Source organism: Lissotriton helveticus, chromosome 2_1 (assembly GCF_964261635.1).
Source record: "Lissotriton helveticus chromosome 2_1, aLisHel1.1, whole genome shotgun sequence".
Taxonomy (NCBI): domain Eukaryota; kingdom Metazoa; phylum Chordata; class Amphibia; order Caudata; family Salamandridae; genus Lissotriton; species Lissotriton helveticus.
Window position 1 is genome coordinate 237,401,423 of NC_136059.1, and position 25,931 is coordinate 237,427,353.

Genomic DNA, 25,931 nt, shown 5'->3' on the forward strand with positions numbered 1-25,931 from the left:
TCAGGTTCGAAGGGTCGGCTGAAGGCTTCTTGAGGAGGGGTTTTACTTCCGTCTGTTTCCAGTCTTCTGGGCAGATGTCGGATGTGAGTGAGGCGTTGATGGTGCGTCCTAGTTCGGGTGCGATGGAGGTGGTGGCCCTGTGGAAGATGTGCGTTGAGAAGGGGTCCGTAGGGCCCCCGAGTGGGTTTTCTTCATGGTGGCTGTGATGCATTCGATGGTCGCAGGTTCCCAGGACGTGATGGTTGGCTTATTGGTCGCGGTGGGTAGGGGGGTGGTGTACGTCGTTGGTTCGCTGAAGTTTTCGTATAGGGCCTTGATCTTCAGATGGAAGTAGGAGCTGTAAGTTTCTGAAATCCAACTGGGAATATCTGTGTGCAACTAAACCAAGCCTATATTTAATATTGGGCCATGGTTTTACTTGACCGTGCAGGAATTAGAAATTCCTAGAAGTGTCTTAGCTAGATAAAAAATTACAAAAAGACTAAAAATTAAAAAAAACAGCCATAAAGGCCATCATTAGAATCTGTGTCTTCTGGTTCATATGTAATGGTCAGAAGATGTTGCAAGTTTCCAGGACCTGCATTTGTGTTTTCCTAATATGGTCTAGGTGCGGACATCTTGCTGATCCTTCCTGTGAATGTTTAACCAAGTTCTAAGCGAAGGAGCTAAGCAGATTTACTATTGGTGGGAGAGAATCATCACTCCTTTTCTGTGCTTAATGCTGAAGCAACATGCCAGGGTGTAGATTTCTTGTCCTCCAGGCGTATTCCCACATTTACCAGATCTACAACAAGACATGGATTAGACTGGTATGCTAGCAGTAGCTGTGAGTGGGTATTGTGCATACTGCGGCATAATTTGTGAACACAACATGCTGTTTCATTCTAAGATCAGTATTTGGGCCTCTAGCAGTACACATTTTTACCATGGATTTATATTACCAGTGAATGAGTTGTAAAACTCGAAAAATGCACCAATGCACAGTTTGAGTAATTCTAGACAAATACTTCCCTAATCGTGGGAAAGAGAAGCCAATAAGTGGATAAAAAAAATAATTCCAGATAAAAAAAAAGATTTGGCAGGGACCGCACATTGTGAAATATCTTTGCATTTCAACAGGTTAGCAGCTTAAGGATAATGTAGAAATTCAGGCAATACCAGTTTATTGCTTAGTACATTTAGTCCAAGTCTAGGATTTTTACCCTGATGTCTCCTGTCAGTTGCACTAGGCAGTGTTTAAGGACAAGCAGACAATGCACAATGACTCAGCGCTTTTAGTTAATGATGTCAAAAGAGCCTATAAATGTGTGCTATATAGCTGGATGTGTATAATTTCATCGTTCCGAGACTTCAGTAGTGTCCTGCATGGTTGTCTCAGGAAAGACTACGTTGCCTCTATCATTGCCTCTATCCATCAACCATTGCTAAAATGTATATCCTGCTCAGTAGCCTCATCTGTTCAGCTCCGATGAGGTCTTATTTGATTTGCCGTCACTGATTATGCTGAGGGTCGAAATGGCTGGCCAGAGGATGATCAAGTGTCCACGTTTCCTCAAAAGATTTGAGAACGTAATTTCAAGAGACTCTCAAATGACAGAAATATTTTCATACCGCAGAGTTTAATTAAAAATCTATGTGCAAGAAGTGTAATAGCATACTTAAACTGTAAGACTTCTGCCATGCTGACTGCCTTTCGGATTCTCCTCTGTGCCGGAGGGTAATTACCTAGCAATAAAGATATCCAGTTATGTCGCTGGCAACACAAGGTGAGATGATTATGTACTGAATCAGGGTTCATCTGAGTACTACAGTAATGGTTTGCAATGGAAAGCCTTTTTGCTGTCCAATGATGTCTACCTCTAAAGCGATGTGGCTGTACACCATAATATATGTAATGCTGTAAAGTAGATTATACAACCTTATAGACCGCTGCTGAGGGCAGTACAGATTTTTGAAGGAACTGAACCCTTAACCCCTTCCCCGCTGGGCTAATTCCCCCGCGGTGCGGGGGGGAGGCGCGCACGGCGCCGCGGTGCTCGTGACGAGCTCAGCTCGTCATGACTCTGCCCACTCAAAGGAACGCCCCGCACAGGAGGGTAATAGTCCCCGCTTGGGCTTTCCATGGCTGTTATGATGAGCTCAGCTCATCATGAGCACAGCTCCACTGTGCCTCATGACGAGCCCAACGGGTTAAACAGCCGGTATAGACCGAGGCAGAAGTGCTACACAGCTATTAGAACATTGCACCTACTGAGTGTGGAATGTTCTAAATTAAAATGCGAGAAACAGAAAGACAAACATTGGAATGTTGGAGCAGAAGGCTTATACCAGCCATTATTAGCCAGGTACTCGTTGTCTTCAATGGAGTTCTCAAGATTCCAAAGTTCTAATATTCTATCCTTTCCTGAGTGTTCTGTTTTTATTCTACAGTCTTTGAATTGTCTTCACTTCTTGTGTAGGACACTTGCCTTCTCCTCCCTCCATGAAAGGGTGTAATTAGTTATCAAAAGTTTGAGACTCCAGCCTAGATTTACTGCTTTCAGTTTCTTCTACTTGCCTTTACATTTTTGAAACAATGTTTGATGGCAGCACTACAATGTTGATAGATTTGCTAAGCAGGTTCGCAACACTTTAGGTTTGTGGCCATAGGTCAGCAATGTGTCTATTTATACAATCCTTTAGACCCAGTTGTAGCCACCATAGTTCCTGAGCTCGATTGTATGGTCCTAGCTGTGGGTCTGTGAATCCGCCTCCTGCCATCTTAGAAGTGCCGTCTTCTTCGGTAACGAGTAAAGACCTGAACATCATGACAGCAGTGCTGATCTTCTGAGAGATGATGGAGTCTAAGAGAAATACGTAAATGCTGACCTGCCAATGGCACCGCCTGTACAAGTACAGCTCTCTGTGTGGAAACAGCGCAAGCACCACAGAGCAGTCGATGGCCCAGTTTAAAGTCCAGGCAGTGCAATTGTCAGGTGGCCACATTAGTTGATATGCAGGCATGATGGACACCGTGAACGCACAAGTGTGATTAATAAACTGCACAGATGGCTAACTTAGACTAGCCAGTGAATTTCCGTGGTTAGACAAAGCTTCAACAAATGTTGCTGAAAAAAAAGATGCACCATGGGTAGAAAATAATTGGTGGCATATAAGTGAGTAATAACTTTCTGAAATTCCATGAAACCGATGCAGAATTGTAGACTGAAATGCGATCTTCCAGTATACAGAACAAACACCTACTGCACAAAAGTGTTGCAAAATACTGGCACAAAGCCGATTCAAGCAAAAAGTGCCTTTTGACAAACCATTTTCAGTGTGAACCAGCCTCTTGCAAGTTTGTTTTCATGCAAGTTGCATACAAGTTCTGTCCCGCAAAGTTTCAAGAAATGTAAACATTTTTTTACCAGGCCTAGATAAAATGCATCTTATTTCAGCAGGGCTTGATGGTAGTATGACGGCGCTGCTGCAGACTTCCTGTGATACGCAAAGTAAACATAGAAGCAATGTGGGACTTTAAAGCAGTCATTGGAAAATTCAAGATCTCCCGCCTTGGAGTGCAGTTTCGTGTCCGACACCGAGCCCCACCCTCTTGTCCTTCCTCTTGGTTCCATTGTGAAGCTTACAGCACGCCAACCATCATATTACAGCTATGCTGAGTTGAAGCTGCTTCCTTTTTTGTCTCATTTAATTTCCATTTGTTTTTTGCTCCGTATCTACCTTTTTCAGGGACACAGTTACATTTTCACAAAGTTTTCCCACTTATAAGTTACTGATCATTACCAATGTTATGTCTCTGTATCCATCAAGTGTACTACAGATCTCTGCATAAAGAGAGAGATCCATTCTTCACTACCTCAATGCAGCCATATTCTATTTGTCTATTGGTTGCCACCTATTGGTTCGATCATTGCGCGTGGTAGTCATTCACGTGCCATGGGCTAGTGCGGGCTTTCATGGCTGCAGTAGCAATCTGCAGTGCCTCCTAGTTCATAGGTGCCGTAGCAGAACCATACGTAGAAGTGTTAGTGAGTTTCATTACCTGCCTCTTCATCCTTTAACCCAGGGTTGTCCAATGACGGTCCAGAGGGAGTGAGTCGGTGCTGTAGATTGAGTTGCATTCAGGTTCATTGTTTGTAAATGTATTTTATGTGAATAGCGAGCAAATTCTGGCATGGATCTGGCCCTCATGGACCTGAGCCATGCATTCCTGCTTTAACCCATCCATTAACTCCGTTTTATCTATTTTAAGCCCAGAGAGGTGGTATAGATTGAATCCTCTTTGTGGTTGTGCTACGGCGTATTGTGCAGTGGATGGTTAATGCCTGTTTGGAGTAGATCTACTTTCACATGGCTGCCAGTCACTCCTAATTTTAGCCTAGCCTTCGCTGTAAATCACACCTCATACCTGCTGTATTTGCAGATTCTGGCTCAGTGACAGCTACAGTATTTTCCTTGGGGCTACAGGGGTTTACCATGTGCTGTTTAGAGATGTGTGAAATGTGCGTAATTTCCAGGCACTTAATTATATGAACTTTTGGTGAAAATAAGCTAAATGCAAATTTGTCACTCTGTGCTATATATTTTAGCACGGTATGTGTCCATTTCACGCTAAATGTGCAAAAGCAAAAGCACCCTGAACAACAGCCACTCACTTTGATGTTTCCATGAGTTTGCTGTAAATTTCCACCATGATTGTGTGTGTCTTGTTATTACATAAAGTGGCATCTTTTTAGGAATTTCTCGTTCAATGAAATTGCTGAAGTCATGATGGCGTAATTTAAATTTCGCCAAGACCTAGTGCTGTTGAGTTTGCCAAATGCCAGTTGGTCTAATCGTCAGAGGGAAGTTTATCCCGAGCCATCTGATGTCACCCTCCTGGCCCAAGAGATAATGTTGGCTATATTTGCTGCTCTCTAATTAGAATACCACTTCAGCTGCTTGTATTTCTGGATGATGAAGCTTGGCAGCAGCTGGCTCAGGCCTAGAATACATAATTTGTATCCTTCATGGTACACTCGGAGGTGTGTATTTGTGATCACTACCTTTATTAACATCTTGACACGCTAACTGATATTTCTACTTAAAACGGGAACTCTATCGTGTAGTGGTAACATCAAGTGACGGACTCCGGGATGGATACAAGTCTACAATCAATCATCAGTAATATTTGAAACCCATGACATAAATATACTTGAGCAAAAGAGGGACCGAATGCATCCTGGTAGATTGCAAATTGGATGAAGTTATAAATGTTGTGGTGTTAACACCCGCACGGTTCACTGTCACATCAAAGGGGTCTTTTGTGGTTGTAGCTGGTTCATTATTTGGAACAATCTTGCTTAACATGTGGGAATTAATGCTTTACAAATCTTACAACGATCTTAGTAACATGTAGATTTTCTGGGATAACATTCAAGAAACCAAACCTATGAACCTTAAATGTTTTCCCTTAATCTTGAGACACATGGAATAATAATCTGTGTTATGGAGAATATTGCTGCTCGAGAAGATCATATATGAAAAGAAATGTATTTTTATCCTTAAAGCACCTCATTTTAATCCCATTTAACCAGCGTTGCCTGGTATTGATGAGAATTGTCTCAGCATAGGGGGAAACATTGTTTAAAACGCACGTGTGTCATTACAACGAATGTTTTACAATGCATAATCCATGACCACGCATTCCCCATAGTAACGCCCCAGCAAGTAAGAATAATAATTGAGTTGTAATGGATTATGCTTTGTAATGACATCCGTTGTAACGATATGCGTTGTAGTAGATTTTGCGATGTAAAAAAGTTGTTGTAATGACGCTTGTTGTAACACGTGCATTGTAAAGTGTTATATTCCAGCATAGGTGATGTTGAATTCAAACATTCAGATGTGCAGTGGTTATTGTGCCGACAAACCGTTCTTTGATGCTCGTCTTTGTTTTTTTTCCTCTGTTGTAAGAGGGAGCACACATCATCTACAATATTTATTATTTATGTACATGGAATGTTGCTAGCGGTTGTTCCTGGTGCATTTCTCTGGCACGTCTGCCCACCGGGCTGTCTCTTCGACACTGTGGTAATATATGGTGGCTGACATCTGCAGTGATCTGGAAGGTTACGAGCTTGAACCCGGCAATGCAGACTCAGCCTTCCGTCCTTCATCAGTGGGGAAATGTGGTACTATTAAACTTGGTAACAGTTACATCTAAATTATTGATGTGGCCAAGGTCTCAAGACTCAATTTTGATTGATGATGTCATGTCATTAGCAGATTGACAAAGTCCACTGTTAATGGACAAGTACTCACACGCCACTAAAACAATGGACTTTGATAAAAACATAACTGGTCATCACAGTGAGGCACCAGCTGATGGTGGGTGAGCTCCCATGCAACCTGCGTCCCACCCTGTCTGGGCCCTTTTAGTAGCCCTTGGTATGGGTCGAGCCCGCGCACCCTACAGAAGTGGATGCAACTGCACAGAGCGCTCTTTGAAAAAGTTATTTGAAGTGTTGGCCGAAAAAAAGCGAGAAAAGCACTCTTAAAACAGGCGCGTGGCTAATTTCAAAGCTATAGTGGGGGTAGTTGTGACTGCAATTTTTTAATCAACCTGAATAGATTTATTTTCCGAATTCTTTGGCTTTTTGGTCATAGCGTAGTATGACCTATTTAACTACAACACGCCCAGGAAAATAGGTTTATCTTGCCTCATTAAAGTAATTCGAGCTTTGACTGATGCATTTTAAAAAAATTTGATCAATACCAGAAGCCTAGGAAGTATCACGCCGTTTCTATGGTAATGCCATGGAGATTGTGGCTGTTTATGAGTGGCACAGTGTTACATGAAGATATTCACTACTAGCTTGTGTTTACTGCTATTTTTACTTTCACGCGTTCAATATATTTTCACCAGCATTTTCTGCCTATTATTATATGTTGAAGCAGTCACTTTCCACACCGTTGTGTTCAAAGTGCATATTTTACTCAACAGAAATATACAAACATTAGAACGATCTGTGGCTGTCATCTTATACTGTTGTGCTGCAAATTAAGTTGTTCTGCAGTGTCATGCATTCAGGATGATGTCAATCTGATTTCTGATCTTCACATTTTTTTCTCTTTGAACAGGTTCAGAGTTTAGCGCATTTGTACTCCTTACTATTTGCGGACAAGTGGGAATCAAAGTTTGACACCTAACTGGTGCCTTACTCTGGATTTTAATTTATTTGGCCCCTGTGCCCCTGCAGCCTATCACAAACTTCTGTTGGATTATTATGGAGTCAAGGGAGACCCCAGGCAGTGCCCGGCAGAGGGGGGCCGAGGCTGAGTTCCATCCTGCTGCTTCCTCCATGAAGCCACCTGCCACCACTAGCGGCCCCGGTGAGACCAAGGTGCCCGCTCCTGGATCTGCCAAGGGGTTTCCTGCGGGCAGAGCACGTATGGAGACGGAGGAAGAGGATGACCTGGGTTCTGTTCGCGATGTGGATTCCACCTCAAATGCCGACAGTGAGAAGTGGGCAACTGGGGACGGCCTTGAAGATCAAGAGTTTTCTATTAAGGAAACCAATTTTGCAGGGGGGAGCCTTAAGCTGAAGATTCAAACCACAAAGCGGGCCAAGAAGCCCCCGAAAAACTTGGAGAACTACATCTGCCCCCCTGAGATTAAAATTACCATCAAGCAATCTGGGGAGCAGAGACTTTCAAAGTCTGGGAAAAATAACAAAGCAGCAAAGGAGGAAGACCGGGCGCACTGCAAAAAGAAGGTAAGGGATCCAGGTGCCCACACCCCCGCAATTAAATTACTGCTTTTAACCGGTCTTATTCGTTCTCTCTATTTTAACCATAGGATTACATTAACAACGTCACAGATTTCTCTTACAGCACATGCATTGTGTGAAGGTAACCCTATGTTTAGATTTCTGCATGCCGGACATCTTGCTCCTCGGCATGCTGAAATGGGAGAGAATCCATTTCTGATTCTCCACTGAAGCTCAAACAGACGCCCTTGCATGGGTTGGAAACACCTTACCTGGTGTAACTGGCTTTCTCCTTGAGGAACAGTGGAACCTTTGATATTGTAATGTGTATCCTCTGCCTGAGGCAGTCCTTTTCAGATTCTTTGGTTACATGTTTTGCTTTGTTTACATTTATGTTTCAAATTAGTGGAAAAATGGTGCGAAACAGCCACTCTTGTTCTTGCGCTGCCATGGTATTACACGTCTCCTATGCTGGATTTTGCTCGCTCTGGTGTACCAGATGGAATATCTTCCCTGTCTGCTACGTTCTTTATGTATTACATTATTTCTGGGTTCATATACATTGTCTGCGATTCAAACCAGAAAAATTGCCCAACAATTTTCTTATACAATCATTATTGTCATGTCAATCGCCTTTTTGTGATGGCAATGCCTACATACCCCCAAGTTGAGACATTTATCTCAACATTTTTTATGTATTTCTCTGTTTAGTTCGAATTCTAAAGTGAAATAAGGCTTAAGAATAATATGTATTGACTTGTTCAAGATAGTTCAACTGAAATCCAGAGCTATTTACTAATGTTTATAAACTTTTAATCTGATGTTTTATTCATGTATGTGACAGTCAGGACCTGCTCAAAGATTTTTAAGACAAGATGTCATTTTTCACCTTCATTTGAAATGAGACAATGTATGCAGCAATCTGGAATCCGCATGTTTGTGAGGCCCTTCACTTTTGCTTTCTATAGAACACGTCCTGGTTCAACAATCCTGTTTCATTCCTTGCTCTGAAAACACTTAAGCATGTTCTCAACAACATTGATGTCTTAAGTTTAAAAACAAAAAAAGCCTTAATATGTTCCATTGAGGTTGATGCTGGATTTGTGTGTGGTTGACGCCTGTGTGTGCTTGAAGTCAGTGGTTCATTGAGGGAAGCCACTGATGAGCTGTGTTCTTTTAATGTTTTCAAGATATCCACTCTGCATGCCAAGTTAGGGGGAACACACTATTTTAGCCTAGCTTGGTATGTCTTTTTAATTCCAAGATATGATCCCCCTTAAACATGACTTCGATTTGCATGTAATTGGTGTTTTTATGACATCTTAGGACTTTTGTCTTTAGCATAACAGAAGAAATTGTGCTACAAAATGTGTCCCCTGCCTTGTAAGAGGCCAGTCTAGCTCATGGTGCACTTTTTATTCTCTTACACTGGGTCTCCCTCATGCTTACTCAGTCCCTCCTCTCTACGTACTGTCGATTTCTGTTCTTTTTTTCGTGAATAACCTTACCTTTGAGCATCTTGGCATTCAGTGATCTATTCATAAATGTATTGCCTTTAGGATTGTAACGACCTCTTTCCCCCAAGCTTTGTTCTTTTGATATCCAACAGGAAACCATCCCTAGACATAGCTCGGTGTACACATATTCTCTAGTTCACACTAATGCCTCCTCGCTGACGCCATCACCTCTCGCTGCCCTAAAGTACGCACACCGTGCAGCATTTGTTGGTATCCGCATTAGGAGCGGCCATGATTGATCCTTGATCAGCGTTGCACATGCTCTCTGTTGGAAAAACCACGCGACTAAGCGTGTGTTCTCCTTTCATAAGAGAAATCTGATTTCAAAAGCTAACACACATGCTGTTTTATAAAGAAATGGGAATGGTAAATATTAGCCCTTCATGAAATACTCTGGTCTTCTTGGTAACAATAGCGGTGGGTTTGTGCAGATTAGCGAGACACAAATTGCACCGAGAGGGGCCGGTAGTGTTTGTCTAAGATGATTTTTCTCCTTTAAAACTAGCACTTTTTCCGAGGCCTTTGAAATGGTGGTGTCCTGGGGATAGTTTAAGCGACATTGTATTGTCTAATGTCTGCATATGTCTTTGTAGCATGGATGCTGCCGCTTCAATGCAAACAGCACCAGGGGGTGAGCAATGAAACGTTGAAGCAATTCAAATAACAGCATGTGGGTACACAGCGTTCTGGCACTGCCAGTCACGTGATACTCCTCGGTGGGCACAGCCGAGCAGCTTGCACTGCCAGCTCGTAAAGGAGGTTGCACCAAGGGCATTTGTTTGGAGATGTGCTAGACTGACTCATGTGGGACATGTAGACCATTGGATTTAGATATCCCAAAAACAATAGATTATTGCATAGAAGGTTACGTTTTTTTTATTGTATTGGACACAACTGAAAAATGTGTTTGTAGATCTATCGTGACTTGCAACAACGATCCATTTGAAAGAATTCTGCTTTTTTAGTCTAAGCTCGATGCTTGTGGTTTAAATATTCGACTTCAGGCCTTCTTTCTGTCAATTATCTAAGTCCCTTTTTTAACAAGGCAAGTAACCACCCTTTGTTTTGTCTTTGCAGTTCTTTTTTCCTGGCCATTGCTTTCCTTCTGGTTTTTCCATTTCCTATGTCGAGAAATTGCAGTTGATGTTCTCTTTTGCTTCCAATTGCACCTGACCTACTGTAGATGTCTTCTTCTGGCTCCAGTTGCGGCTTCTAGGTTTTGGAGACTTGCTCTATGCCATAAGCAAAACAAAAAATGGAAATTATATTGGTTAAATATAATTATCACTTGTATTTAACATACCTTATGAGCATGCTAGGGTGAACTCTTGCTTTCTCCTAAACAAAACACAAACAAAACATGGAGTTAAGATTGTGAAACTTAAAGTATTTTCATAGCTTTTCAGGGTACCGAGTCTAGGTACAAATTTATGACGGGTTTCGGGACCACTAGCCGCGAGGATTTGTTTTAAATTGCAAAGTTTTGATAGGTTAAATAAAATCCTTTATTTGATCGTGATATGTTACAATGCATCTAACTGACCACATCATCATATGTCTGCAGGCCTGTAGATTGAGTAAAAGGACTACTTACTGTTTGCATGTAGCAGGCAGTCGTGAAAATAACTACTGTCTGCTTTAAGTAGAGTGCAGGAGGGCAGCATTATGAGAGGATGTGGTGTCAATGATTGCCTTAGAAACTGAGGAAACAGAATTTTCCTAAAATTATTACTGCTCTATGGGGGAGCCACACCTTCACCCCTCCATTTTGCCTTTCCATTTCTGTTTGAAATAGTGAATCATCACATTAGGTAGAGCTGAGGCCCACCCATCCCCCATCTAGATGTTTCAAAAGATGTTTAGTCATCATGACGTAGCAGCCACCAAAATTGAATGATTAACTCTGCTCGCTTGATTATAAGCATGTTCTGATAAAAAATGTGCTGACTTATATTGGAGCATCAATACTAAAAGGACTATTTGATCCATGTAATGAGAATCCCTTCAGAACATCTGGAAATAGAAGACTAAATATACTTATTCCGTTATAGAAGCTGTAAGAAGTCATTAGAAATTAGTAAGGGCGTTGGAGAGGAAGAGGGGTGGACCTGATTGATTGGAGTAGTGGTGGCGATCATCTATTTTAGCCGATGGCTTAATCGCTGATACGGTGAGTCTTTAGATCCTGATATTGGCAATTGCAAAAAGAACAAGAGGAGCATACACAAACAATGATACTTCCTTATACATAGAAATAAGTTTATCACAATCGCTCAGGCGAACTTTTGTTTAAAGTCTTTAGTTCTTTTGAGTTGCAGGAGGGACAGGACACTCTTGAAGTGCAGGTGAGGGAAATGGTAGGGGTTTTGCGGATTACACTGGCTACGTACACTGTGATTGACTCCCTTCAGGTTATTGGGCAATCTTTTGCAGTTCTGTTTGCAGAGAAGATGTGATTTGGCTTAATAAATGGACTTCTTTTCTCCGCAACTAAAATCTGGGAAATAAATTAATTGGTTAAATTGTTGGCTGTGGAATCGGGACCCTCTAGGTCTAATCCAGACTTTAATTCATGATCAAAGTGTGTTATCCTGTGCAGATCACTGTTTGTGACTGAGCAAATTTTCTGCCCATGCTTGCAAACATTGGGAGTTCTTAGAAACAGCCAATATCTGTTGCTGTCATGCGAAATTATTTACATTTACCATTTGTGTTTGAAGAGAGACACTGTTTCTCTTGTGAAAGCCTTTCTCATTGCTATTATATTGGGAATTCAAGCAGGGCATCAGCTTACCTACTCCCCGTCCTAGACTGTTCGTGTTTTCCTCCCACTCCATTCATTGTATTAAATCTATGGCAACAAACCGTAGTGTTCTCGCCATAGGTGGAGTGGAGTGGTGTGGCTCACTGGTTAGAGGTGGCAGACCCGGGAGCAGAAGTCGGCCCGGGACCAGGGTTCAATTCCCGACGCGGCAGGGTCGTGGACCAGGGTCAGCGGACTTGATAATTCTCGCCTTGGTGCCTACTCTAATCTGGGGTCCCACTCGGCAACTCTGGGCATTAGCTTGCCTAATCTCCACAACGGCCCCATCAACGCCGGGGATGCCTGGCTCCACGTTGGTGATTCCCAGTAGGGACCATCCCACAGGGAAAGCCAGGACGGGTTTCCCCAGCGGTATACAGCGCCGGGACGCCCCTTTGCTGGGGCAGCTGTGCGCTTTACAAGTATACGACATTTGACATTTAACATAGGTGTAGTTGTGTTCCCTCCAGAAGGTATAAATGCTTCCCAAGTGGGCATACCTTTCCTTAAATTAAGACTACTACATGCTCCAGTAGATAGAACATTCCCTTCTTTTAACTTACTAGTCCTTCCATTAGCCATGTATTTCCCCTGATCTGTAACTTTCCCTTCATTAGGAATATCTTCCCCCTCCCCCAGCAAGCTTACACCCTATTGGTTGCATTTTAAATAGAAGGGGAAGAGGGAATAACTTTCATCTCCAGTATTCGTACCTTTCCATGTCAGCAGGCTCCCCTTCCCCCCCCCCCCCACTCCCTCAAAAGCAGGAATAAGTTTACCTATAGTAGGAATGCCTTTCCCCATAGTAAATACACTCCTCCTCCAGTTGTACTGAGCATATATTTCCTTATTGATGGACGCTATGGATTTTAAGTCTAGCTCTTGTGTTAACATGATCTCCATTTTGAGTCCCATTGGAGACTCACCTGATGAACAATCCCAGACGCACTCAGATTTTTGACCAGAGAACACATTTTCTGACGTTTCTCTATAGATTAGTTTAATAATGTCTTAATTTCTCAGTCGCCACAACAATCTGGTGATGCGGTGCAGTCGTGTCGATGTCCTAAATGTAGATTTTGCTCTTCATTTTTTTAAAGATTGTTATTGTACATGTTCGATTTAGAACAATTCTAATTTTCAGTTCATTCTTTGCTCGAACTAGCAATTTGAAGTGGCACTTACCGGCATTCATATATTTGAGTGTAAACTCAAGCTGCCTCTCCCGCCTCTGTTTCTAGGTTAATTGCCCATTTTGTGAGAACTATTGAGAAAAACATGCCCCTACTCTCGAATCTAGTTGCTAGATGCCACCAGATACATGTCCACGATTCATAATACAGGTCCAGGTGGAATAGAATTCTCTAATATCTATCTAAAGATTATGAGCGGAATTTTAGACCTAAATTGGTCTGGGAAGTTAAGTATAAGTCCAGCACCGGAATGGTGGAAATCCCTAAAACGCCCAAAAATGTCAACTGTACTTCTTCTGAAGTTCATGTGATTTGTGCCAGTGAATCGGGTAGTAACATCTCTCGCCACAATTTCTCGATAGATGACATTTAAAATGCTATTTAAAAAAAATCCTACGTCCATTATGTTTGCTGTAAAAGCAGGCAAGACAATATTTTGCATGGCGGGACTTGGGAGAGCAGAGTAGAAATTGTTTTTTCTGGTCTGCCTTGTGGATCGGAGGGCTGTTACCTTCCATTTTGGGGCGTTATTAAGTCACGCTGACAGAATTGTTTGGAATTTGATGTGGTGCCTTTATCCTGAGTTGCCTGCTCTTCATCGTTTGCACGTACTCCCCTTCTATTTAAAATGCAACCAATCACCTCCATCCTGCTACCATGCGCTTTAGATCTGAGAAGCCTGAGCCAGGAAGTAATTGATACGAGTAAAGGGCAGGGAGCAGGGGAACTTGGACCTGCTGGACACGGATATAACAATACTGCCGCGATTCAGCTGTCGTCTCTTCTGCTAAATTGAGCAAATTAAAACCAAGCACAGTGGCTTGTGACAAGGACCGCTCTCCTTTTGCGCTGGCTTGCATGCTCCAAAGTCTTGACTCACGTTGGTTTCTACTAATTGCATCTTGAAGCCTCACGCCTCCTTTTGTCGGCCAATCTGACCTGTTTCTTGGAAGGAGAGTCCCTCTGATACTGTTTAAAAGATGAACCCTCCCCTCCTTTTGCTGCACCAAGCAGGCTGTGTTACTATGATAGGACACAAGCTTCTGGTTGCTCTTCCCACACTAAATCATTGGAACTTGGCTACCTATTAAGGAGTAGGATGTAGAAATGCATGTTTGTCCTGAACCAGTTAACCAATGTTGGTTACTGCTGGTAATCCTGCTCTTCGTTGAGTCTTAAAATGTATTTATTATCGGATGGGTTTTCAGTAGGGGCTGGCTCCTGGCTCCTGTAGGTCTAAGATTCCCAGTGTACATTCAGGACGATAGGATCCACTCTTTATTTGGAGCATATCCAAGTATCCTGTTTAGCCTAAATGTAAATAATTTCTTGCTGTTGAGTATCTAGAAAATGTAGCATAGATGTGTGTGTCCCTGGTGAACCTACATTAGACCCACCTGCTTTAAGTGGTGGGGCTTAGAGTTTTAGGGCCATAAGACAGCTCACTGAACATTTCATCCTGCAGAGGTATAGATCAAGTAAGGTGCATGGTATTTTGTTGTGTTGATTATTTAAAGGCCCGGTGCCATGTTTTATGGCACTTCTTGACTGAGAAGAGGCTGCTTACCATTTGTAGATTGTTGGTAGCATGCAATACCTACTCACCGCTGATCATTTTTCCTTTTCACTGATCAGATGGAACAAATATATAATGTCAGTTTCTCTCAGATGGAGCTCTTCCAGTGGTAACCATCACAACAAACCTCGTTGACTTTGCTGTTACTTCGTGTACGGTTGCCACCTGGGATTGCTTGTTCCACAGTACATCTTTTGTTTCTGATTTTCCATAAGGTGATTGTAACAGTGAGCGCCTGCTGTACATGTATTCCAGCACAGGCATGGGCCTCGGGTGCCGCAGACACCTACATTCTAGAATTCTTGATCTTATAATTGTTCCCCAAAAAGGACCTCGTCCATTGAAAGGCTGCATATCATTCCAGGCCTTATTCCTACTATCAGTGGTGCAGCAGAGGCGCTTTGCCTGTTCTGTGTATTTTAACGGCCCTCTTAGCTTTGCAAATCCTTCAGTGGACTAGCTGAAGACTGATACTTCTGAATGAACCCGGGTGAGAGCGGATTGCATTCGAGATGTTCTGTTCCTTTGGGAAAAGCTTTTGCGATAGGACAAAGGTAAGAGTGTCAAGTGCCTCGCATTCAGGATTGGCTCCGAACTATGGAATTATAAAGTGCCTCCCTCCGTCTTTCACCCTCTGCCCAAGTCCTCATGATCTCTCATCGACTCCTCTTCTCTCCCAGGATCATATAAAACTGCTCTGTTCCAACTTACTCTCCTGTCCAAAATCAAGCCTATCCTATCCGTTTTGAATTTCCAATCCACAGTCCAGTCTCTCATCTGCATTAGCTGCTGCTTCCTGTTAGAATCCACTGTAAAGTTTGTTTTGTAACCTACAAAAGTCTTTACCTCAGGAAACCTGACTAACTGCCCCCTAAACTCAACGATTTTTCTAGACTGGTTTGTATTAGTTAACCTTTCTTAATAAACATACCTGCCTGACTCTCACATGCGGGATAACAGTCCTTTTGTGCTACCTACAGTGCTCCGTGGCCCTAGGGTCTGGTCTTGTGCTTTATAAATACTTCCGATAAAATAAATACATAACCAAAGAGGATGTACAGTGTAATCGGCACATCTCTGCCCATAAGAACTATCTATCTGTGAATGCAATGAGCTCAAATGAATGGGAAAAAAAGGTAGCCCCGGTTAGAAATGCGTACTTCCTCTTTTAATTGCAGACAATAGAGTTGATTTGAATTTCAAACTGTGATGGCGGTAAACAGGCAGCCACAGGTCCAGCTAAATAGACTGAGCCGTCTGAGCCAAGACACATGCATTAGCCAGCTTTTGTGGAGAGTGCGGGTCCCGCTCTTTCCAAACCCCCCTCAATGCCCCTACTCCCTCCCTGTCTTTGTTGCTCCTCAGTTATCTGATTTCTCACCAGTTTTCTGGACCCTCAAGAATACCATCTGCTGGGTTGGCTTTCACAAGAATTTTAAGAAACGCCAATGGCCCTTTGTTTCAGCGAAACGTAAAATAAAGGCTAGCGTTTGTCGGGGGCCTGGGAAGGCCCGATATTGTGTTTCCTACTCCCCAAGGAAAGGTTGTCCTCTTTCTTCTTTTCCCTTTGATTCAATTCTCCACCACTCTGTGAACAAGTCAGAGGTTGCAGCTGCCACCGTCAGCTGTGGCGGGGAGTCCTCTTGTTTAAAATCCGCCTGATAATCCCTCTTTGGGAGCGCCTGCCGGCAGCACATTGGCAGATGAGAATCCTGATCAGTTCTCCTTCATCAATGCAGCATTTGTAATTGGAAACAAGGGCTGGGACCAAGCATTTCAGTCCATCACATTGACCTCAAATCCCTTCGATACAGTTGCCTTTCTTTTGGAAACTTGCTTTTGCCACACTTCAACTTGCCTTTACGAGCATAACTTTCTTCCCCCTAAAGTATTTCCAAGTTCTAAAATCCACGTCACTGTTTGATGGGCAAGTGTGCCACTCCATAAAAAAATATATAATAAATGATCGAATTCAGTACTTGGTTACAGTGCACTATTTTATGTCTTGTGATAACTTCTGTATGAAATGGCGAATGATTTGGCGAGTCACACATTCCGTCCATATTTTTTTTAGTGTTTTTTTTATCAAAACTATAAAAAGCTTTGAACGTGAAAGATCCATTCCACCCTAGTAAGGGACCATTACAGGTACCAGTAGCGCAATAATAACTCCAGTGATGTGGGTGCTATATATATATTTTTTAAAACAGTGGTACAAAAATGCAATAGTTAAAAGTATGCCATTTCAGCTAGGAAACGGGGTGTGCATAATCTTGAAGGCCCATTGCCTTTTTCCACTGGAAGAGGCGATTTTCTCAAAGTGAATCGCACCTTTAGTGGGGCAGGCTGCTACGTTATGCATAGCTTTTCGTCTTAAAGTGTTGCAGTTTAAGCTAAAAGTTCCTTAGACCTGCAACTGTTAAACTGACGATGCAAAAAAGGTCAGTTGGCCGGCATCATTTAAAGGTCGTGCCACACATTCTTGGGGCCTGATTATGAGTTCCTCTTTATATTTGTTCTTGTGCGTAAATCCCAGTCAGAATTATGAGTTAAAAGGTATTTAATGCATCCCATAACTATCGGATGCGTTAAATACCTCAAGCTTCGTTAAATTTCAGCTGGACAAACCTGACGAAATATAACCGGAAAAATGTATATGGTATTTACCGTACCATTATAGTGCGTTAAACAACAACATCTGATTGTTATTCCCCAATAACTTGTAGTAGGTGTTGTTTTTCAGAACGATAAATCATGTACCCCAGGGTATCTTTATTTAGCAGGTGCTCTGAATTGCACCTATACTTGTAATCGGGTCCTTAGTTGTTTTTGGATTAGTTTTGTGTCAGTTTAACATGGCGACATTAGAATGTCATTGTGCATGTTTCAAAGGGTGTTAACAATGGGAGTTTTGTTTCGTATTGTTTATATACTTGATTTTAAACTTGATGTAATTAAGTATTTTTTTCTGGTTCTAGCGTGTTTTTATGTATTGCTAGGTTTTTGTGAGTCTTTTATCTAGCTACGGTTGTTTTTGAGGAGTTGTGAAGGTGTGGAGTGTTAAACTAGGTTCTATAATTGCGAGCCTAGTGGCCAAAAACACCCTCCTGCCACCAGTGGTTGATTTCTTGGACTGTAATGTTTTCTTTGGTGCCAGGCACTCTTTCCCTCTGTCCCTGAATAGTGGTCAGGCTGTTTAGGCACTTAGTTAACCAACTCTTCCATCACCCACCTAGTTATTTTCAAGCCCGTTAATGGCGCCTGCAGATATAGTTTCAGGTGCACTGACTGGCTTGCCCACAAATGTGCTATATGTTTATGCTTGTCATATGTTTCATAAGCGCTGCGTGCTATCAAAATGTGACCCCAGAGCAGTTTAGCTGGAGCTCCCCACGAGGCCATGTCTTCTTTGTCTACATTCCTATCCCATCATGCTGTTCTCTTCTGCCTCCACTTTGCCACCTTCTGTCTACATTGTTCATTAACTGTTGCACATGACAGGTGACAGCCCACTGTAAGAGATAATGCGAAGGGGAACCCACTGTAAGAGCTAGTTTGGTGTGCTTTTATTATAAAGTGTTACCTCTATTCTTCAGGGTGGCGTCACTTAGATCTGCTGCTGCTTTTTACATATAAATGCCGTGAATGTGCCTAGTTTTAGAGCAAAATGTGGTTGTGTTTTGAAAGGTGGTTCTTCTTCTTGTGTTTCAGGTTTAAATATGCTTGTTAGCTTACCCCAAGTCTCATATCATACAGTGAAGCATTAAGGTGGTACTCTTGGAAGTACGGTGAGGTCCAATCACTATTGGACAAGCTGGTGTGGTGGTGATGAAGACATCAGGCACATTGGTGTGCATTGGCCTTCTTGTGACTCTATTGTGGGCGTTAAATAGAGACCAAGGGTAGCTTTCAGATGATCCCTCCCCCCCCTCCGCTCTCCCCCCAGCTCTAAGGCCTAGAAATGTTGCTGAGTGGTGTCTCTAGCCCAGTATCAAAGGCAGCACAACCGCTGATGTGTGTACACTGCCAGCCCGGGCCCAGCTCCTCCACAGGGGAGCATGGTTGTCCTTGGGTTAGGTCTTGTACCTGCTTCCTTTGCATATTGACCGCTGTCCCCTGTACGGGTGTGTCTGCCTCCATTTCAGAGGGCTGACAATTACATGTAATTCTGTTTCCATCCCAATGCCATTGTGGTCTTCTCAGTAGTGACCAGTTGGGCTGTGTCTGTGACTGGATTTAAGAGTCAGATCTGAGTAGCAGTGACAGGTGTGTTCCCCATGACTGGTCATAAACAAGACTGATAGTAGGGCCAAACATAGAGAGATCCCTTGCTCTACATGCATATTTATGCTGTATTTGCCAACAGCAAGCAAGCGAGCTGCTCGTTTCGGAGACCATGCAGAGAACGCTACCCGGAAGAAGAATTAAAAAGAAGGTATATTACAAAGGTAATTGTCGACAGGTTCTTGCTCTCCCTTGGTGGATATTTGGTTTTAAGAAAAGATCCCTGTGATAAAAGATGTACCCTGGCTGATCATTGGGTTTAGGATAACCTTGAGTAACATGGTTGCACAGCAGTGGCAACCATGCAAGTTGGCATGCGAATGAGACAAATCACAAGAGGGCTCAAATGTTTCCAGTCCTGGGGAGAAAACAAAAAAGGAAATGGTTTGAAACGCATTTTTATGACGATGTATTGTGTTGCATTGATCTGCACATAAAAAAATAGCTTTACATGTTTTTGATTATGTTCTGTATATGTAAAAACAGTCAAGTTGCTTGTGATTTTGTTAATGAGATTTTTCTAAAAAGTGCTTTCAAAACTGATAAAAAATAATTGGTGATCACAATAAATAAGGTGTGTGATCACACATTGAAATGAATGCATGAAAGTGTATCAGTACTGGCATTTGAGAGGTTTTCTGAGTCTTTGCTAACCTTGGCATATCTTTTTATGATGCATATTCGCACAATTTCCTGTGGTCGAATTGTCTTCCTGGATTGATTGTCTTTTTCGACTGATTTTATTTCTGTGGACGGATTGTCTGTCATTATGTGGGTGGATTGTCTGTCTTTCCGAGCACTGATTGTCTTTCTTCTGTGGGCTGGTCGTCTGTCTTTCTGTGGGCTGCTTGTCTTTGTGTGGGCTGCTTGCCTTTCTGTGGGCTGCTTGTCCTACACTACTTGTCCGTCTGTGGGCTGCTTATCTTTCACCGTTTGTCCATCTGTGGACGGACTGTCTTTAACTGTGTTTCTTTTTGTGGGCTGCTTTTCTTTCACTGCTTGTCTTTCTGTGGACTGTTTGCCGTAAACTGTTTGTCCTGCTTGTCTTTCTGTGGACTGCGTTTCTTTCTGTGGACTGCGTGTCCTTAACTACTTGTCTTTTTGTGGGCTGCTTTTCTTTCACTGCTTGTCCTTCTGTGGGCTGCTTGTCCTTCTGTGGGCTACTTGTCTTTCACTGCTTGTCCTTCTGTGGGCTTCTGGCCTTTACTGTGGACTGCTTGTCTTATACTACGTTTCTTTCTGTGGACTGCGTGTCCTTAACTACTTGTCTTTTTGTGGGCTGCTTATCTTTCACCGTTTGTCCATCTGTGGACGGACTGTCTTTAACTGTGTTTCTTTTTGTGGGCTGCTTTTCTTTCACTGCTTGGCTTTCTGTGGACTGTTTGCCGTAAACTGTTTGTCCTGCTTGTCTTTCTGTGGACTGCGTTTCTTTCTGTGGACTGCGTGTCCTTAACTACTTGTCTTTTTGTGGGCTGCTTTTCTTTCACTGCTTGTCCTTCTGTGGGCTGCTTGTCCTTCTGTGGGCTACTTGTCTTTCACTGCTTGTCCTTCTGTGGGCTTCTGGCCTTTACTGTGGACTGCTTGTCTTATACTACGTTTCTTTCTGTGGACTGCTTGTCTTTCCGTGGACTGCTTATCTTTCACTACTTATCCTTCTGAGGACTGCTCGTCTTTTGTGGCCTGCTGGTCTTTCACTTGCCTGCTTTTCTTCCACTGCTTGCCTGGCTGCTTGCCTTTCTGTGGACTGTTTGTCTTTCACTTGCCTGCTTTTCTTCCACTGCTTGCCTGGCTGCTTGCCTTTCTGTGGACTGCTTGCCTTTCACGTGACTGCTTTTCTTCCACTGCTTGCCTTTCTGTGGGCTGCTTGTATTTCTGTGGACTGCTTGTCTTTCACTGTTAGTCCTTCTGCGGACTGCTTGCTGTTAACTGTTGTCCTGCTTGTCCTTTGTCTTTCACTGCTTGCCTTTCTGTGGGCTTCGTGCCTTTCTGTGGACTGCTTGCCTTTCACTTGACTGCTTTTCTTTCACTGCTTGCCTTTCTGAGGGCTGCTTGCCTTTCTGTGGGCTGCTTGCCTTTCACTTGACTGCTTTTCTTCCACTGCTTGCCTTTCTGTGGGCTGCTTGCCTTTCACTTGACTGCTTTTCTTCCACTGCTTGCCTTTCTGTGGGCTGCTTGCCTTTCTGTGGGCTGCTTGCCTTTCTGTGGGCTGCTTGCCTTTCACTTGACTGCTTTTCTTCCACTGCTTGCCTTTCTGTGGGTTGCTTGCCTTTCTGTGGGCTGCTTGCCTTTCTGTGGGCTTCTTGCCTTTCTGTGGACTGCTTGCCTTTCACTTGACTGCTTTTCTTTCACTGCTTGCCTTTCTGTGGGCTTCTTGCCTTTCTGTGGCCTGCTTGCCTTTCACTTGACTGCTTTTCTTCCACTGCTTGCCTTTCTGAGGGCTGCTTGCCTTTCACTTGACTGCTTTTCTTCCACTGCTTGCCTTTCTGTGGACCGCCTGTCTTCCTGTGGACTGCTTGTCTTTCACTGTGTGTCTTTCTGTGGGCTGCCTGTCCCTCTGTGGACTGATGGTTTCCAACGCCCCTCTGAGTGTAAGAGGGTGTCTCTGTCGCTCATGCCAGCTCTCTCGGGCAGGTTATGAAGATGGAGTGCTTCCTCAGTGACTCTGCTTCAGCACTTCACACCCGCAGAGGTTCAAGGGGTGATTTGTCACTGCAGATGCCATGTTGTTTCTTGCCTTTTGCCCTCCCTAGCCCCACCCTCTTCATTGTCTGGCCTGCTCCCAATTGCATGTCTGAGGGCTTGGTTCCTGTGCATCCCAAACGGTGCTGGCGGTTCGTTAAAGAGGGCTGTTCCCGTCTGTGTTTAATGAGGAAAGATAATGACCGGCCTGAGTGCGTCTCCCGGTTGTTTCTGGCTGGCGGCCAGTTTGCTGCATTTGACGCTTGGTGGGGACCGCAGGCAACGGCCCGCACGGCTGAAGAGAAAACAAACAATGGAAACCTGCTTTTCTGATATCAAGCATTTCAAAGGAAAGTTTTAAAAACGGAAGGGCTGCTGTCAAGCTGAACACAAACGACAGTTTAAAACCACGCAGCCGATTGGCCCAGCAACCAAGCCAAAAATCCACGCGTCCAGTTGAAAAGTTATGAGACGTCAACAAAAGCATTCCCTCTAACCCCCGGCTGTCAGTTTCGAGTTTGTCTCTCTGTGCTCAGGGTCACAGTGCAGTCAGTAGCTAGTCACTCGTAACAGGCAAACATTGGCAGCCCTTTGCCAATGTGATGTTTAGGGCAAACAAACACCATCTGAAGACCGCATGAGAGGCACCCCCCACTCCCAGCCGTTAGCTTCTGTTGGAGGTGAAAGGGTGCACAGTTACGGCGAATCCTGTTGGTATACATCTTATGTCAGGTCACATGGCACGCCTCTTGTTGATACAGCCGCCCGGGCCCAGGCAAATCTCTGCGGCTTCCAGGCCTCTATTTCCATACACGCCTGTTATTTGCAAAGCGCGCGAGTGTGCTCGGCGGCGGCGCCCTGTGCGGCTGCACGGTGTGTGCTTGTGCAGACGGCTGTCTCGTGGCATTCAGCGCAGGCCGTGCCGGGTGCGCGCTTTGTCCGCTCCCGCTCCCGGAGCCTTTCACACGGGCCGGAGCAGATGGCAGGGACTCCCCGTGTGTGTTATTTTTGGACATTCCTATTGAACGTCTGGGAGGGTCTTTGTCTCTTTCTAAGTCTTTTTTTTTTTGTATAACCATGTGGGATTTTCATCTTCCTGCTCTCCTGCTCATTAAAATTCAGTATTTTGAAAGAGGTGAGAGGGAGCCGAGACTCGAGCTGTCTCATGCAACATGTGGGGCCCGGGGCAATATCCATACGTGTAGTGTTTTTTTTAGTAATTGATTGCCGGATACTTTGTTGAACATCATCAAACGTTTTGTCTGAAATTAAGGTATGGTCCTCTTCGAATTGAATGGCAACAGATCATTATTGAATATTAGAAAAATGCAAAGTGGTGAGCACCAGAAAAGGTTAAATTCCAAACTCGGATGAAAAAAAAAAAAAAACCTAAACACAGGGTATCGGGTATATGATAACAGTCGGCGGGCCGCTGAAACTCCGCGCCTGGCTCTGGCGGAGCTCGAGGTCCCGGTGGAAACTCGAGCCCATAACGAGCCGAGCTTTCATGTGGCTTCTGCATGCCCCCCTCCCCTTCACCCCCCACACACACACACTCTTCCCTCACGCATAGAGAGGTAAAAAGACAGCATTCACATTTCAGGTAAAAAGGAGAGACCAATAGATACCCATTTAGAGGTTGATTTGAGAAAAGAAAAAAAACGGAATTAATCACTACTCCCCCTCTTAACTAAATTGTGAGATCTTAGTGTATGTATATTTTACGGATCCTTTTTACTCTTCAATATTGTACATAAAAGGTCCATCAAGTATGTGGGTTCAGAATACCAGCTATATAAAAACCTATTGTGTTTGATTTAATAAACTATAATGTTGCTATTTCTATAATAATCTGGGCCACATCTAGGGTTCTTGCGTCTTCATTCCCTAATGCACCGTCACCAGAGCGGCGTGGGGGCAGAATGGTTCTAAGTTCATGTTTAAAAACTATTACTTCTTGTGCAGTGCTTTAATATGATGTATTCATGTCAAAGCTTCCAAGTGTTAATAAAAAACACTTTTTTGAATATTAGGAAGACTTTATCATATTTTCGGAGATGTCCGTTTTATGATTTACATTTTCAAGGCTGTATAAAAAAAAACTGGGTTTGTGCTGTTCCTATAAAGACAGAGAAAGGAGGCTCAAAGGAATACTAGTTTTCCAATGGGGAGGAGTGCTCCAAGTAGGAGCAAGTGCCCTCACACACCCTGAAAGGTGTCATGCTTCATTATTGTGCAAGCTCCTCGTCGGCTGGCACTGCAATGCCTGACGGGCACCCACAAGGGGGCTTTTCTTGCCAGAGGTCTTTTCGTATAAGCTCTATGATGAAGTGGGGGTGAAAGGCTGGTACTTTTTGTAGTGTGTGGAAGAGTTATTTAGAAGTAGTGAATTAAAATATGTATAGTGTAGTTCGTTGTCAATTAACTTTATTGATTGAACTCGCTACCCTAGTTAAAAATGTGGTGCTTATACAGGATGCAATGGTCCTAATACGACTAATCCATGTGTAATCTTGAATATTGTCAACATGTTTCTCGCCTATGTATGTCCAGACGGATCTAGTGGCAATTCTACAGGACCTAGAGTATATAACTACACTACAAATTGACTAGATTCTTTATCCTATTCGTAATGTCATATAATCGGTCAAATATCAGGTCAGAGTGAATTACTGATTGTACCTTAACCTGCATAATAATATCAAACCGGGTAACAATTGGCTCATTGAGGCTGAGAGCAGAGTATTACGCATATTAGCATCTTGCACGCTGGTTAGCGTTCTCCCCTAGACCACCCACATATGGAACATATATGAAAAGACCTCCGGCAAACAGCTCCCTCGTGGGTGCCCGCTGGGCATTGCAGCACTGGCCTGACGAGGAGCTTGCCCAAAGATGAAGCATGACACCTGGAGCACTCCTCCCTACTGGAACACTAGTATCGCTTTATTCCCCCTCTCTGCTCTGTCTTTATAGGAACAGCACAAACCCAATGTTTTGATACAGTCTACTATTATTAGGAGCAGGTGTGCTGGACCTCTATAAAAGTTGCTGGTTCCTCTAGGTAGAGAGTACATTTTCAAGGCTTAGCTCGTGCACGGGCTCTAAGAGCCAAGCTACACTCTAGTCTCAGCTCAGGCTTGGCTCGCTCCGTTACTTTGTTAGCTCGCCCACCACTAGTATATGGGATTATAGAACACGTATTCAACCAAAAATCTGCTAAGGATGAAAAGTCTTAACCACCTTCAGCAGAAAAAAGGTAGGGAAGAAGCAAGAATTGCTCTGTAAATTCTAGAGTAAGCAACTTATACAAACAATTGTCACAGGTTATTCCAAATTTAAAATATAAAGAATATTGGAGCCAATTGCATAAGAAATGGTGAGTTTAGATTCATTATTTGGCACCCTACACAACTGTATAGAACAGAGTATTGTTTCACACAATCCATATTTTACGTACTGCAGCTGTATCTGGGTTCAATTTGAAACCTTACTTTGAGAGTGTACTTACCAGCACTTGACTGCTAATGTAGTTGATAGAACCCACATTTTTTTGGTCACCTACTCCAACGTGTTTCACACGTCACCACAGTAATGGTGATTCTTCACGTAAAATGCTTAGAATGCCAACTTTCCAGTCTTGCACTCTTTACAAACCCTGGTGGAAAGAAAAGATGTGTAGGGTTTACAGAATCTACAGGCATCCAGGCCAATATTCCTTCTCATTTTTTGAAAAAATTCCTATTTTCCCCCCATAAGTCTTATGTCTTTCTCTGGTAATCTATTCCACCCTCCCAGCAAAATGTGGTATTCACGGAGGACAGTGTTTACAGTATGGATCTAACTCTTCAGAAAATAATTTTGGAAATTTATAAGCTGGAAACTCCTACATGTGTTTGTAGTTTTCTCCCTTTTTTTCCTCTCTGGTATTCTAGCATCTAAAGGTTATATATTTTGCAGGGTGCCCATCCACTCTCCACTCACTCAAAATTCAAGTAAGAACTAGTTTTTGGGAAGTTCAACCTCATGGAATCTCCCTGTGATTATGGGAATGACCCTTCTAGGCGAAATTAAAGACTTGCGATAGGTCTTCGTGCTTATCACACTTGTGTGCATGTATGTGTCAGT

At 43.3% G+C, this 25,931-nt stretch overlaps 1 protein-coding gene and 1 long non-coding RNA gene across 3 annotated transcripts in view; one reads left to right on the top strand and one right to left on the bottom strand.

Moving 5' to 3' along the window:
* Window positions 1-25,931, top strand: part of SETBP1 (SET binding protein 1) — a 286,687-nt gene that overhangs the window by 14,628 nt on the left and 246,128 nt on the right. For both annotated transcript variants that reach the window (XM_078674737.1, XM_078674736.1), the window contains exon 2: window positions 7,123-7,757. In XM_078674737.1, coding sequence (XP_078530863.1) covers window positions 7,269-7,757 — 489 coding nt within the window. In that variant the 5' untranslated portion in view covers window positions 7,123-7,268. The remainder of the gene's footprint in view (window positions 1-7,122; window positions 7,758-25,931) is intronic.
* LOC144817865 (uncharacterized) overlaps window positions 10,139-25,931 on the bottom strand; it is an 86,116-nt gene continuing 70,323 nt past the window's right edge. Inside the window, exons 2-3 of the long non-coding RNA XR_013606990.1 lie at window positions 25,315-25,461; window positions 10,139-10,500 (exon numbers count right to left, since the gene is read on the bottom strand). This is a non-coding gene — a long non-coding RNA (uncharacterized LOC144817865). The remainder of the gene's footprint in view (window positions 10,501-25,314; window positions 25,462-25,931) is intronic.